The sequence below is a fragment of the Neopelma chrysocephalum genome, unplaced genomic scaffold (genome assembly GCF_003984885.1).
Source record: "Neopelma chrysocephalum unplaced genomic scaffold, ASM398488v2 Primary Assembly neopelma1_25, whole genome shotgun sequence".
Taxonomy (NCBI): domain Eukaryota; kingdom Metazoa; phylum Chordata; class Aves; order Passeriformes; family Pipridae; genus Neopelma; species Neopelma chrysocephalum.
In genome coordinates this window covers 27,518,737-27,535,369 of record NW_020897694.1, presented here as the reverse complement: position 1 = coordinate 27,535,369, position 16,633 = coordinate 27,518,737, and the positions used below count along the sequence as shown (strand labels likewise).

Below are 16,633 nucleotides of genomic sequence, written 5' to 3'. Positions count from 1 at the left end.
TTTTGCAGGATGCATTCAAGCTGGCAACCTCTAACCTGTCAAGTCCTTTTGAAACCACTCATTTGTTTTTGCAGACTTCCTGTGTGTAAAAATTGCATGCTGCGTATTGATCAAAGTCCTTCTCTCTTGCCTAGTATTAGCATCTTTATTAGTAACTATACAAAATTGTATGCAAGGTCTCACTCAGAATCTCAGCTTCTGTTAGTTGTTACATGGAGCATCCATCTAAATACACTGAAAACCTTGGATGGATGGATGGATGGTATTAACTGATTTGAACATAATGCTCTGAAGCACAAGTAGAAGAAAAAGGAAGGTAGAAGTGTCTAAGATGTACAGTCAGTGGTGTGCATCTGGGCCACACATTCATATTTTCCATATATTGATGCTCTACTTGTTCTCATGTCATTTTGTATTTTCAGGGTATTGTTTTTTGTTAACTCCTTTATTTACTTTTCCTTTAATTTCTTCTTCTTGGTTATCCTCTCCCTGCCATATAACATGAAATAACAAATACAATTTGATCTAACAAACTTTCAAATTCAAATTTCCCCAAGAAAGGTTATATCTATATTTTAAAGTTTCAACCATTATCCAATTTATGTTAGGTTATACTGAATGCAAGAGTATTAGAAGACAGAGAGACACCTAAAAGTATTTAATATTTACAGAATTTTGTTAAATGGCATAGAAAATAATTACAGAATTATGTCTTTTAATTTAAAAAATCTGCTCCGAACCCTCTCCTCCTCCCCCAAAAAACACAAGAAAAAACAAGTAAAGTTTGGTATATTTTTTAAGATAGAAAAATGAGAACTGGAACACTAGGGAAGAGGGAGATCAGAGCAGTTGGGTGCTCTTTTTATAAAACTACACGTAAGTCCCTATTATATAAAATCCTTACCTGAACAGAAGTCGTCAGAATATCTATCATACACTGCTTTGCAGTTTCTTTCATCACACTCACAAGTATCTCCATGAATATCTCCCCAGTCACCAGTTGGGTCTACATCATGGCATGTGCATTCCCCACATACACACGTGCCTAAGAAAGAGAAAAAAAAAAGACATAGAGATAGAAGATTAACGGAGCAATTTAAAGTAGTAGTAGTTTGATTAAGGAATTTACGCCTGTGAATTTTCAGCTCTCACAGGAATGCAGTTTCAAAGCTGCAAGTGTTAATCATGTGCGTGTGTTCATCTTCTATGATTTGAAACCTTCTATGATTAGTTAGTAGTAATACTTTATACAAACAATTTGGCTTTCTGTTCAAGTTTCTTTTTGCTGTTTGAGCCTTGTTAGGAATGAACAGAAAAATGTAGTGCACAGAACAGCCGTAAATCTTTGACATCAACAGTAATTTGCCCTGACAGTAATGACAATAAAAATCAATTCTGTTTAAATGAGTTGGGCTTGGGCACAATAGATAATTAATGGTTGTTAAAGCATAAACATTTAGACTACAAGGGAATACAAATTCTAATCCAGCTGAAAATGTCTAGGAGGTCATTCTTTACCTAAGAAGAACTGCAGCACAGATCTATCTGAAAAGGATATTTATCCACTTTTCCCAAGTCAATATTCAGGGCCACACCCAGTTGTTTACAATAAGAAGAAAAGTGAAATATGACAGAAAAACAAATTTGGCACAATTCTACTGATATACTGACAGCACTTAGGAAAATCAGAACACTAACAACAAAAAAACCTAGTTTCCTTCTTCAGAAATACAAATATACTTCAGGACCACAGATTCACTGCTTTTTCTGAGATGCCAACAGGTCCTTAGAAGCAGCCTGACCTTACCGATGCATGCAGCTCATTTCCTGCAAAGGAGCTCCACCTTTTGCTACTCTGCCAACACCTTTGTCATCTTATTCAGATTGCTCTAAATAATATAATGCATTGGAGGACAACGGTATATATAGATATGAACACTTTCTCCAAAAAGATAAGGTCTACACAATTGTGTATGCATGACACTTAAATGAAGCAGGAAAGGCTAAAGCCACCAAGACAGCCCTCAGGAAATTTGCACCTGATTTTTTTATACGTGCACAATTCAGTGACATTATTGAAGAAGAAAAAAATCCAAACCAACTAACAAACAAAAAACCAAAAAGCAAACACCTCAGGAGAGTGATTAATACTCCCAGAAACAACTTCAAAGTGAATTTGGATCAGCTGTCCTGGATATCAAAATGCAAAACACCATTTCTCCAAAGTTTAAAAATCTAAAGGTTCACATCTGGTCTCAGCTGGTTGACTAGACAGTTGTGAGGGGAAAGATAGAGACAATTTATCCAACTTAGCACTGAAGGAGGGTAGACAGCAAGGTTAACCCCAATACTTGATTTTTAGAAGGCTCGAGATTGACAAGATGAACTGCACTTATACCACAAGGTGTATAAACACTAAAACCTGGGTAAGTAGGACTAAATGGAGCAGAAATACTGTGTGAAAGCAACTTCATGTCATAGGAAGTCTACAAATGTTTTATGAAAATAAAATCACAAATACATGAAAAGCTAAAAATATAGTAGTATCCCACAAATGTACCTTTGTATAGGAGGTTGTAAGTACCCAGAATACCAGCTATACTACTCACTCAATTCCTCCAATTGTTATAATGTCAGTTTAAAAAAATAATCACACATTACAATTTCAAATCTTAGCAAAAACTTGCTTTGACAAATTCTTTGAATAGAAATTACTTTCTCAGTGCAAAGAAAGTATCTGATCTGAAGCTACTTTGATTATTATTGCCAGAACTACAAAAAATGTTATGTTAAAGTCGCAAGACTAAATGGGCCTACATGATCTCTGTATTTCTTTTCTCATAATTATGAGAAGAGAATTTTCTAAATTCTCTCAAGATAATTTGATGTTTGCAGTACAGCAGGTTTTGTCAGTAGAGATGTTTTTAAGAGAGGTATCTCTGTGACTTTTGCTTATGTTCTACTGTAATAATTCTGGACTATTGCCAAAAAAATCCCTCATATTTTTTTAACTCTTTGTTCAATGAAGCCAAACACAGCAGCTAATGAAAAACAACTTTATTTTATGCCCTTTTTTTTTCCAAAATGGCAAAATTAGACAGAAGTATATGGTAAAATTCAAATTCCAGAACTCTGTGCAAATAAAACACCATGTAGTTAGAAATACTGTGTGAAGTCTACCTTCCTCACCATTGTTACTGAACACTTCACAGGTTTTTTTTTTACTAACAAATTATCCTGCTCAGTCTTACTACAAAAATAAAAGATGAGACCAACTTAGATTTGCTTAATCAAGAAATGGGTGTGGATCTGTTTAAGTTTATACTTAAACACAGGTATCTGCCCACTCACTTGGAAATGCATAACCAGACCTGAAATAGGTGAGAACAAACTAGAAACTATCATCAAACACAGTGTCATACTGTAGCAAATGCACAGAGTAAAATAAAAGCAAGTTATATAAATATGCATAGAAGGACCATGCGAATGACACACCTCTGTTGCTGCAGATTTTGCCATCTGGAGATGTGCATCTTTTCTTGATCTCCCAGGGGGTGATGTCACACTGGAATTCACATTTATCTCCATGCCAACCAGCCTCACAGTAACAGTTTCCACAGTAACACTTTCCATGGCCTTGAGCCAAAACAAATTTTACACAGTGAGAAAAAGGCAAGTTTTTAAAAGGCATTAACAATTTAACTGTTTTGGTCTTTTCTTTTAAAAACTTCTAGAGCTAGACTCAGAATAGAAACAATTTATAGACTATATATGACTACATAAAATAAGACAAAGGATATCTCAATTATAGTTTTCTCCACTGAGGTTTTCATTTAATCACAGATTAAATCTAATCAATAACCACTAATTATCATCAACATTTTTATATTTGTAAGCTCAATTTTTGAAACTTTATAAATCAATTTGGAAGATGGTAAGTGTAACAGTTAAAATTTAAGCACAGCTTTACATATTAAGGTAGGACACAAGTGCCCACCATACTCAGCATGTCTAAGAAAGCATTGTATGTTCTTGACTCCTCAGGTGGCTCCAGAAAGGTGACCTTGATTTATTACACACTACCTACACTGTGTATGGCTACTCTTCTTACCTGTTAAGAAGATTTTAGAACACGAATAAACCAGTTCATTAAAGATAATTATTAGCAAAACAAATCTTTCAGATGTTCATTTAACAAATCATACATATCTGAAAAAAGATACTTGCATCAACTGAGACTTGATGAAACCAGCTCTTGAACATTTTGATCTGCTAAGGTACTTGTGCCATGTCCTTCAGTGGCTCAAAGAATTCAAATTAAGTAGCTGCAACTCTTACTAGTCTTAAAGCCATAAATTAATTCTTTACTAAAAGGATCAAGTCAGGATCTTGTTCTTCCTTCCCTTAAGCTTAGTAGATCTGGTCATCTCTATCAAAATCTGGTCAATATATACTTTTAACTATCAAGATTGCAAATTGTTCAATAAAATTTTTTCCTGTTTTTGCGACTACACGTGGAATTTTAATTACAATTGTTTGGTTACATGTCAAAAACAATTAATTTAATTAGAGAATAAAGCAGCAAAGGCAATCTAAAATAATTCTTATTACCAAAAGGTTGGTTCGGAACAGTGGGCAAGAAATAAAAGGGAAAATGGTGAAGGAGTAAATAAATTTTATATACTGGCAGTTTTTGCAGATTAAAATATCAGAACTTCATGCTTTATTCACACTTTTATACTCCTCAAATAAATATGAATTAAATGATACAATTTGCCACTATCACTTTCTCTCGACAGAAGAAAAAAATCATTCAACAAGAGCAAAAAAGCCTTACAAAAAGAAAATAAAGATGGGGATCAGATTTTAAATTGCTAGAAACCAGGATACTTTATTAAAAATAAGCTATAACTTGATTCCAAAGTTTATATAAGCGCTAGTAAAAAGTAATGCAGACAACTGACTGATAGAAATCCAACTGAGGCTGGAAAAGCTTAACACATCTCTGCAACTTTGCTCTACCTAAGAACTGATTTGCAGTTCTAAAAAATACCGTGCCCTTTTGCAAAAATAAAAATGCACGTTATCTATATCTCAGCATGACATTGCATGCTTTCCCAGGATAAAATCCCAGCTCACAGTTGATCAAATTATGTACCTTTGATCGTCAGTTCACATGCTGTCCATTTTTTCTGCATAAAACCTTGTTAAACATATGGTTTTGTACTGTAGAGGTTTGTTAGAAAGCAAAGCAAAATATAAGACTCATAGCCTACCTGCATAACCTATTCAGCTTACAATATAACCCAACCAAGTCAAGCAAACCATTAGTTTATACCTTATTCTTTAGAAGGCTCCAAACCTTAAATGAGGTATCATGGCTTTTATGCTGATCAATCACCAGCTGTAGACTTGAATTTACCCTAGTTTATGTCCTTTTATATCAGCATACTTTGATTTCTCCATACACATAAAACTAGTTTTTCACACAGATGCATCTGGTCTTTTCTGGAATATGGAATGATTGGATGAAACAAGGAGAAATAAAAGCTAAGAAAAACTTAATATAAACCAGCAGCAAAACAGGTGGGGGAAAAATACAGACTGAACAGTGGAAGGAGAATTTACTGGAACCAAACAAATGATAATTTTTTTATCATATTTGGTACCATATGTAATTGTTGCAAGATCCTATGCAAAAAAGAAAGTTCTTTTCGCCTTCAAAGGCACTTAAATGAATAGAATTTGTTTTGCTCCTTGTGTAAGAAAAAGACAGAGAAAGCTATTTTTCACAAATACTCTCTTTTTATACACAGACACATCATTAGATATGAATAGTCTAAGAGCATATCGGAACACTTGCATCCATATGGACGCAGTATGCATGTGTATAGCTTGGACAGTATTTGTAGCACCTTCCAGCTCAAGGGCAAGCCTCCCTAGCAATGTAGGCAACAGCATTTATAATGCCATAAATGGTGTGTATTTAAAATTTAGTTGCCCAGTTCCTACCTTATGTTGAAATGAAAACACAGTTTGAATTTTGGTTGCATTTCTATCTATCAGCAGAGTTCATTCCATCTGATTTTCCTGTCTTTCCTACCACAGATGATTTTTTTTTTCATTCATTCATCCCTTTCTCTCCTTATCTCCTGAATTGCTTTTGAGTTCTCATTTTACATTTATTCTTGCTATTTTTTACTTCCTTGTCAAAATTCTTAATAATCTATTTTTTGTTTTGCTTTGTTTTGTTTTCTCCTATGTCCTCTGTCCTGCTCTCATTTGTGCCACAAAGCATTCACATTTCTTATATTGTACTGAAGACAGACACAGCGAGCTATGAATTACCTTAGTGAATTATCTTATGCAATCCTCTTTGCAGTTCTTCCAAAAAAAGGAGGATGTCACAGGATTTATTCATTCTTTAACCTTATGCTTAGCTTGATGCCTTAAACCCCTAAGGTTTTTTCATTTTTCTAATTTTATAAGCCTTACAAGTTTTATAGGTAATAGAAGTAAATTTTAGAAATAAACCCCTTTCTCCCTCCTCCCCGTAGTATCCCTTAGTTTATATTCCTCAATCCTTTCACCCCATTCCATACTCCCTATATCACCCTATCCCCATATCTAGTAGAAAATGTTTAGTCTTTTAGTCAAGGCAGGCCTGTCTTGTTTGGAGAACGCTTGTATCTTGGCCTAAACCGCCGGACAGAGTCAAAGAACTGGGTCACCCTGCTCTCTGTACGCTGAAGATGAAGAAGATGATGAAGAGGGGGTCCCAAAAAGCACCCCAGACCCAATTTCGAGAGGCGGGCCAGGGGGTGGACCAGGCCAAAAGTTATAGGGTGGACACACTTAGGATTGGCCAAATATTGTTATAAATGTAACATCCCGGGCACAGCCCAGCGCGCACCGTGTAACATCTCTATTGCCTTGGCATAATTAAACCCTTTCTTATCTCACCCCAGCTTACGGCTCCTGAATTTTTTTCGTAACACCAACTGAGCAGGCATCAGCTCATTTTTGCATCTGAAATTTCCACTTACAATTTGCAAACTAAATTCTTGTAAATACAGTTGCTTTTATTTTAAGTCATGAACTCAGTAAAGTTATTTTTAGGACCACACAATTAAATTATAACAGCCTGTATTAATTTTCACTATTTTTTGCACTCATTAAAATACATACCTGTACAAATCTCTCCTGTTTCATCATCTATGCATTCTCTGTCATCACATTCACAAAATTTGCCATACACCAGTCCATTTCCTTCTGAGTTTGCACACTTACACCTACCACACTGACACGTGCCTGTAAACATTTAAGACAGTATTCAGTGACTGCAGTTTATAGAAAGAGCTTTATTAGTCCATCAGAGATGGACTGAGAAGGTTGAAATCTTAAGATCATCCAATCAAATAAAGACAGACACAGAAACAATCCACATCATCAAAAAGTCTAATCTTAGCTGTAATGAGATATAACATTCATGTGCTTTGGAAGGGTAGAGCTGTTTTTTCCCACACCATAAACCGCAAAAGAAAACCTTCTGACATAATGAAAAGCCAGAGTGCTCAGACAAGGCAAAGGAGGGAAATGGGTTTGTAAACAGATCTCTTATATCGACTTTGGTCTGGTCCCACAGTTGTTTCTTGGTCTTTTGAACAGGGTTGCCCCCTCACCTCAGTGGCTGCCTCTCTCCATGACATGCCCTCCCAAACAGGAAAAGTTCATTTTGCTGCTCCTAGGGAAAGAAGAATTCCCCTTTTTTCCTCAAAGGGTTTATCTGACCCAAGCTCATAAATAAACATACTAATGAGTTATACAGTCAAAAAATGGGCAAAAATACATTAAAATCATATTAGAAACAAAAGTATTACCATGCTGTTCATATAAGACATCCCTTTTCTCTACCTCTCTCACCTTTATTAAAATTGCAAGGCTAGGAATTTTGTGCAATATCATGTTATTGGGGCCCTGTGGTCAGTAGGCTTGCACAAGTTGTTTCAGCAGTCAATGACATCACTATGGCAGAAGGTATGAATTTTTTAAAAAAACTAACTTTACAAGATTCTTATTTCTCATGTTAGACCCATACATATCTTAGAAAACATGGTTATTGACATCAAAGAATTCCTCCAAAATAGAACTTTTATGCTGATATTACACAACTAGTTTGCAGAAACAAGTTCTCATTTTACCCCTACAAGTACAGCACAACTTTTACTAAACATATTAATTTAAAGAACAGAAATATTGGACCCTGGGACAGACATTCAAAAAAATGTTTGCAAGAGCTAATATAATAATAATAGTACAACTGATAATACAACCTAAGTAACCTACAGAACTCAAATTATTTGCTGTAATTACTCAGGAAACAAATCAAAATTTTAAGAAAACTGTCATGTTTACAGATAATCCCCATTCTGACAAATGATTAGGAACAGTTGAGTCAGAAAAGTGAAATTTTAGGTGGATCCTGATTGATTAATGAAAAGTATTACCATAAATAATTATTTGTGTGATTGCAGAGGACTGTTTTTGTAACAGTTCATGTCATCCCTTCCCATCTTTTATTGGCAATTAAAAAACAGAGCTCAGACTCGAAGATCAATGGTAGTCATAGATCAAAAGACAAACCCGCCAAGAGAAAATACGTATGACTACAGTCAAAGTTACCCAAAATTCCTTAGCCAGTCTCATCGGTGTTCCTGTCCTGTTTAATATCAGCAAAACCAAAAGCATTTATTCACAAACACTCCCCTACTTATAGTAGTTGTTCAGCTACACTGTTTTTTCTGTGAAGACTGGGGCCACTTCTAGCCAAGGAATGAAAGAGGGTTTTTTTAAGAACTTTGACTAATAACAGTGAACTATACTTATTTTTGAGAGTCAGTTTCTCATTTAGTTGTGTCTCATCTGTCTCTCAATTGTGAGTTTCATATAATCTATATTATTGTCATAAATGAAATTTACTCATCATGCTGCATGCTAGAAGTTTTATGTTAAATTGGCTTCACATCCTGCTGTGAGGGCTAACTTCTCTGTAACAAGTCCCACAAATCCTTTGGGTTCTTTGCTCATGCCAACAGCTAACTTGTGAGAAATTTCATTGTAGGAAAATGTATGGACCCAGAGAGAAACTAAAGGTCAGGAATAGTGAGCAGAACTGTGGTTCTTGAAACATTCATTCAGAGATCAATATCATGGAAAAAACTGGAAGGCAATTTCTGGTCTCAAACCCTGACTGGTAGCAAATGCTCTTCAAAATTCTACTATTCTGCAGTGAAGTCTTCTAAATGCTGTTTGGTTTTCTGATTTTGGGGGGGTTTTTGTTGGGTTTGGTTTTGGTTTTTTTAAGGAAAGGACTCTCTATCTTAGTTAGGATGGTTATTAAATTAAACAGTTAGAGAAAAGAGTGTTACCAAATCAGAAAATTGAAAATGAAAAATTGATTTTTATCAATTTTAAAATGATTCAGAAGTTCTTCTACAACTGATTTTAAGAATCACTGTTACCGTTCAAAAGCGTTCCAAAAAATTGTACAGCTATAAATGCCCCAGAAAGATATTCGCAAATGCCACTTTTGCATGCTGCAAACACAAACACAAATAAGAAATTGCATCACTTCTTGAGTCAATGCCATTACCACAACATTTTGATGAGCAAAATACATGACACAGCTGCAGTTTCACCAACCTAAACCAGCTATGGATAGAGTACTAAAGTAGGTATTCTGAATCAGTGTACATTATATGCATAGAAAAAGGCCTATAGGAAAATGAAACACTTTAGTATGCATACAGTTATTTCTCAGTCTTTTGAAACATACTCTACAAAATTTTTAGAAAAGAAATTACGATGGTCCTCTAGATAACACTGGGAGAGCATCAAACCATCAAAAGCAACAAAAGACATCTTACCTGCACCAGAACAGATGATATCTTGAGAATTCTTGCACATTTCATTGCTTTTTCTCTGTGTAAGACTGCAAGTAGTTGGATACTGACAAGCTTCACCATACCAGCCTTCATCACATTTGCACTTCCCACAGTCACACTTTCCATGGCCTAGCAAAAGAAGGAAAGAGTGTGTCAAGTCCTTTTTTTTTTCATTCAGAAAGTGATATTCTCTTATCCAGCTTTTAAAATAGATTCCATCAATTCCATTTTTAAATCATCATGACTAACAGATTAACTTAACATAGTTCACATGCAATTAAAAACAGAAGGGAAATTAATCAAGACAGTCAGCACGGCTCCACCAAGGACAAGTCCTGCCTACAATGGAGTGACTAAATCAATGGACAAGGGAAGGGCTACAGATGTCATTTATCTCGACTTCTCTAAAACCTTTGACACAGCCCATCCCAATATCCTTCTCTCTAAATCAGGGTGGACTGTTAGGTGGATAAGGAATTGATCGGAGAGTTGCATCCAGAGGGTAGCGGTAAATGGCTCAGAGAGTCCCAACGGACATCAGTGGCAAGTGGTGTCCCTCAGGGGTCTGAATTGGGGCCAGTGTTAGTTAATATCTTCATCAATGACATAGATAAAGGGATAGAATGCACCTTCAGCAAATTTGCGGATGACACCAAGCTTAGTGGTGTGGTTGACACACCTGAAGGACGGGATGCCATACAGAGGGACCTGGACAAGCTTGAGAAGTGGGCCCATGGGAATCACATGTAGTTTAACAAGACCAAGTGCAAGGTCCTGCACCTGGCTTGGGGCAACTCCCAGTATCAATACAGGCTGGGGATGAACAGATCAAGAGCAGCTCTGCTGAGAAGAACTTGGGAGTGCTTTAAAAGCAGTATGGCCAGCAGGTTGAGGGAGGGGATTCTGGCCCTCTACTCCACTCTTGTGGGACCACACCTGGTGTGCTGCAACCAGCTCTGAGGTCTCCAGCACAGGAAAGACATCAACGTGTTGGAGCAAGAGCAGAGGAGGGCTACCAAGATCATTGGATGCACTTCTCCTAGGAGGAAAGGCTGAGAGAATTGGGGTTGTTCAGCCTGGAGAAGAGAAGGTTTTAGGATAACCTGAAGGGAGCCTACAAGAAAGATGGAGACTTTTTACAAGGGCATGTATTGATAGGACAAGGGGCAATGACTTTGAAAGAGAGTAGGTTTAGATTAGATATTAGGAAAAAATCTTTTTCTGTCAGGGTGTTGAGGAACCGGCACAGGTTGCCCAGAGAAGTTGTGGCTGCCCTGTTCCTGGAAGCATTCAAGGCCAAGCTCGATGGGGCTCTGATCAACCTGATCTAGTGAAAGGCGTACCTGCCCATGGTAGGGGGTTTGGAACTAGATGATCTTTGAGGTTCCTTCCAGTCCAAACCATTTTATGATTCTATGCATATGATCTTAAATATGACTTTAAATATGAGGGAACATCTGAAATCACCATGATAAATACGTTGTATGTAATTTTGATAGGTCTGCATATAAATTCTTATTTTAAGAGGGTATACAGAACTGAAACATCCTTCATGAACAAAGGGCTTTCTTACTACTTTACCCTCTCTCTCATTCCCATATTTGTCTACTCTTAAATGTTATTACCACAACAAAACTCCAAGTGCAAAGATTCCATTCACCTCCTTGGCCAGCAGTAGGCAAAGAATGGCTAGAAATGGAAGCCTGAAGACCCTGATTTAACCATATTGGTAGAAACTCCAGAAAGGAATGTGAGGGGGCACAGCTATAGCAGCAAGCAGTATCTCTCCCATGGAGTAGCAGCTGCAGCTCCTACTCTTACTGAGAGGTGCATATCCTTCTTCATGAAGTCTCCTTCGACTATTGATTTCTCCAGCCCATTCCCACCCGCCTACCTACACTCTACGTTGCTGCTGTTGCAAAACTGATTTTTTTTCTTTAAATATTGACACAATATTGACAATGTGGTATATTTTGATACTTATAGGACTATATTTACTTATGATTATTTGGTAAGTGTGAAGTATCTTAAAGAACCAAAATAAGGTGGGTTTAGATTAGATATTAGAAAGAAATTCTTCACTGTGAGAGTGGTAAGGCACCGGAACATGTTGCCCAGAGAGGTGGTAGATGCCCCATCCCTTGAAGCATTCAAGGCAAAGTTGAATGCAGCTTTGAACAACCTGGTCTAGTGAAAAATGTCCCTGTCCATGGCAGGGGGTTTGGAATTGTATGATCTTTAATGTCCCTTCCAACTCAAACAGTTTTGTGGTTCTATAACATGGCATGGTAACCCTCTATCATTTGAATTGCTTAAAATTTGTAATATAACTAGTAACATAAAGAATTATAGAAGTAAGGAAAGGTGTTTTTTGAAAATTCTTTTGGTTTCTTCAAAAATACCCAAATATGCAGCTGAACTGACAAATTAAACTATTAATATTGCATATTAAGTATCATTTCACACAAACTTCCAGGTGAAATTACTATCACTTAGTTCTTTAGCATTCCTTTACAATTTTAGGTAGTAAATGTGAAAACTATTGCACATCTTTTAAACTAGAGTATTAAATTTCAAAATAAATACCATTTGAATATATATCTGATTGACTGAAGAAGATTCCCATCCAATCGCTACATCTCAAAAGTAGAATCTCATTGCAATCTATTTTAAATGCGTCTGTTGCTACAGTCAGCGTCATCTGCCTGAAAAATACAAGCCCAGTCTTCAGCCAATAAGAAGGAATTTAAATAACTATTGTAAAAAAAGACAATTTTAATTACAAAAAGGAGTATCGTTTGTTGCTCAATAAAACTTGTTTGATTTCCAAGATGGTCCTAAGACAAGATACAGTTCAATAGCTGAAAAAAACGTAAATCAAAAACATATGAGAGAATTGGGTTACTCCTTGTTTTAAAATGGGAATTGCCACCTTAAAACTTCCAGAATAACTCTCTGTTGGTAAAGGACAATTAAAAAAAAAAGTAGGTTATAAAATATAGAATAAAGAATAGAATAAAGAATAGAATAAAGAATAGAATAAAGATCTACTCTTGTGATTACTCTGCTTCACTGACAGGAGAAAACACAAGCCATTCCAGAAAATGGTAAATCCTAGGGTAGCTTACAAAAAACTAAAGACAAAATATAACCATTTTCCATTCTTTTAAGAATTACTTATCACAATGACTTTGCATTCTCTATGGTAGACACTCATGATTTAACAGTTTGATGCCTGCTGGTGAAGAAAAGATACTCTAATAAAAAGAGGACTCATTCTCCCATTCCCATGTCTAAATGACAGACTAAGACAGAAGCCACTGTATATCAGTTAGTACCAATGGTCCAGCAGCATTAACCTCTCTCAGCACTAATCTAACATATGATGCATAAAGGAAAAAAATAACTTCATTTCAAACGCATAGTCTGTTTAAAGAAAATTAATAAAAGACCTCCATGAGAGTAGTTATACAGAACAGTTTCTTGGCTTTATTTAACAAGAAAATGCAAAGAAATTAAACTAATTAAACTGAGAGAATTAGTGGAAGATCCTTGCGTACAACTGAAAGAAACTATCAGGAATTTGACTAATATAAATTTGTAAGATTGCATGTGTGATTTTCACCTTTACCACCTCTTAAAATATACTAATTGTGCCATTTGGATTTTTTTTTTAATTTTCAATCAATGGCAATATTCTGACTGAAAATTTGTGTGAGAGGACTATATTGAAGTGTAGAAGGCCATAAAACTGCCTCCAATAGCTTGAATAACTCGCTGCATCTTCCCTGTCACATAGATGATGCAGTACATCTGCAGGTCAGTTTATGTAGTAATCCTCTTCTAGCTTTTTTCCCATATCCCCATGTACCAATATGGTCCTCCTCAGGGCAAAAATATTGATGTGATGAAGTATAAACCAAGTATGTGATAAGCTGTAAGAAAATTAGAGAAAGCACAAAAGTTTTCTTATTGGTTTCAGATTCTTTTCAGAAAGGTTTTAGGAGGATACCATTTGTTTTATATAAATTTCTGCATTATTTAGTCTGTAAATAATTATGATAGTAAGTAAGTAGTTAAAATCACTACGAAAAATATGAGGTGAGATTGCAAGTTCCCAGAAAATAAATTCCACCAATAAAGGGTAGACCCAGGTATGTGAGGATGCCAAACACAACATGAGAAAAGTGAGGTACAAGACCTTACTAAATAGTGGGTCAAGAAAGCTGTATCTCAATGCGATGACACATTAATTCCATTTTTTTAAATGTCTGTAACACAAATAAATGCTAAACATACTTTAAAACAGACTTCACTTTAAAACATCAGAAAATAAGGAAATAAGAAGACTGGAAAAAGTGCAAGAATTCCTTTAAGAAAAAGACTGGCTGTGAACTGTGAAAAACTTGCATCTTCAAACGTGGAAAAACCTTTTATAACAAAGGACTCCATTTCTAACTAGATGAGCAGTCACCTCAGAGAGTATATCTGGACTATGCGGAAAGCTTATAGGGTGGAACATGAAACTAATATGCAAGGAAAACTGTCAGATGTCAGAAAATATACGAAGAAAGTGAGAAAAGAAAATGTTAGGCAGGGTCAGATCTTGCAAAACTGCAAGTACTAAAAGGTACTTTCAAGGGGACCCCTGGTGGCCTAGTGGTTAGCATGCAGGACTCTCACCTCTGCGACCCAGGTTCGAATCCCAGCCAGTCCCCCGGGCAGATGGAGCTCGTTAGCCCTGTAAGGCCATCCATCTATGAGAAGGACACTCTAAACAAACCTACGTCCTGAGGACCTCACTGCCATTGTCCAAGCTTGCTTGGCCCCGGCAGATGAACCTTAGGATTAAAGGGTGGGCTCAGTTCAGCGCAGGCTGTGTCTCACCTAAAAAATCCATTGCGCAGGCTGGAAAGGTAAAAAGACCTTTCCCCAAAATCTTCGTTCGCGAAGACTGGCCATTAAAAGGTACTTTCATAATCCAAATAAAAAGAAAATGGGAAAAAGAGTTGCTTCACCAAGCAGCAAAAAAACAGTTAAGATTAAAGACAATTTACAGGCAGTCCAAAACAAAACTAATATGGGGATGTTGACTACTAGTAGCAAATGCAGTGTGGCTAACGATATGCTCTGTGGAAAAAAAATTACTCATCTAAGATGAGAAGAAAATAAAGACATAAAATTGTTTTTAAGGAAGTGTCTAGACCAAGAGGGCAAGGTCCCATAATCTCCATTTGAGAATACTTTAAATCCTTGTACATGAAAGGACAGTTTAACAACAAAGACTTTTAATGAATCTATCAGGGTGGCAATCAAATATCTGAAAAATAAAAACTAGCTTTTTTTCCTTATAAGAAAAAGGAATTTACATGATCCAGGCAACATAAAAACAAGTGGCTGTGACCTTATGAGCTGTGCAAGGATTTGAAACAAATTATGAAGCATTGCACAGCCAGAGATATTGAGATAATGAAAATAAAGTATAATGAATAACAGTTTTAACCCAAAATAGACTATAATTACGCTAAATTAACCTGACACATGTCTTTATAAGATAAACAAACACAGGAAATCTAGATAATATGAACACATATATTGGATGCAATACCACTCAGGAAAAACAAAATTATTTTGGATAAGGTGCTCTAGAAATGTAAAAGAATCACAACATAGTTTAAAGGAAGGAAACAATATTAGGAACAAAAGGAATATTACTGGGATAGGAGATTACTGGCAATGTTTCAAATTATGTTTTTGGAACTGTATATGTTTTACTGATATAAAAATTCAGAGTATGCCAACGATATTTGCCAAAGATATGAACCTGTAAGCCCTCGGTAGAAAGGTGAAGATGGAAGACCATACAAAATTAACTGGATGGACAGTCTGAAGGACTGAACTAGTACAAGGATTGAAACTAGAAATACAAAGCACAGGATCACACAGTAGGGGCAAGGAAATTATGCCATAGAGTAATATGTCCCTAGCCAGAAATAACAAGAGTCTGGGTGTACATTCACATCAGCTCTGGAAAGATGGTGTGACTAAGTCTTTGGCTTAAAAGAGTCTAAGATGCACCCATTGAAAATATATCATTAGGGACAGGAAACAGTAACAAACCTGCATTTGAAATGGTGCACACAATCTATGTAACACAGTAATGGGCCCAGTTAATGCTGGAAATTTGCCGTTAGGTCTCTAAACCTCAGAAGACTGAGTCAAGTTTTCCAGTGAAAACACTGGTAAAATTGTAGCTACTTCCAAAGTTGCAATGGTTTGGGAATTAAAACATCTCAGATGAAAGATGGTAATTTAAACCACAACCACTTGGCTGTCATCACATACTTTTGCCCTTAAATTCATCCTAAGTGCATTCTAAAAACATTTTTCTATGACATATCTGAATACCCATAGGTTCAAGAGCAAAGACACAAAGGTAAAATCTCTGAAAAAAAGTTCCGAATTCATATCTGAATTATATGTATTCAGGGCACCGTTTTGGAAGCCTGCTTTTGCTGTGATCTGTCTGTAATCCATCATGAGAGACAAGCACTTCTGCAGGGTGACTCAGGTCCTGAGTGGGCTGAACAGTCCTCAGAGGTTGGCTCTCTTTCTTCATTAAATTACTGAGAAGCTGGGACTCTTAGAGTTTGGTATATCACTAGACTTGAGTGCAAATAGAGATTCAT

The 16,633-nt window shown here is 36.2% G+C and overlaps 1 protein-coding gene across 1 annotated transcript in view; it reads right to left on the bottom strand.

Moving 5' to 3' along the window:
• Positions 1-16,633, bottom strand: part of ITGBL1 (integrin subunit beta like 1) — a 142,591-nt gene that overhangs the window by 68,331 nt on the left and 57,627 nt on the right. The window contains exons 3-6 of the mRNA XM_027674692.1: positions 9,927-10,073; positions 7,189-7,311; positions 3,496-3,636; positions 905-1,045 (exon numbers count right to left, since the gene is read on the bottom strand). Of these exons, the coding sequence (XP_027530493.1) occupies positions 905-1,045; positions 3,496-3,636; positions 7,189-7,311; positions 9,927-10,073 (552 nt within the window). The remainder of the gene's footprint in view (positions 1-904; positions 1,046-3,495; positions 3,637-7,188; positions 7,312-9,926; positions 10,074-16,633) is intronic.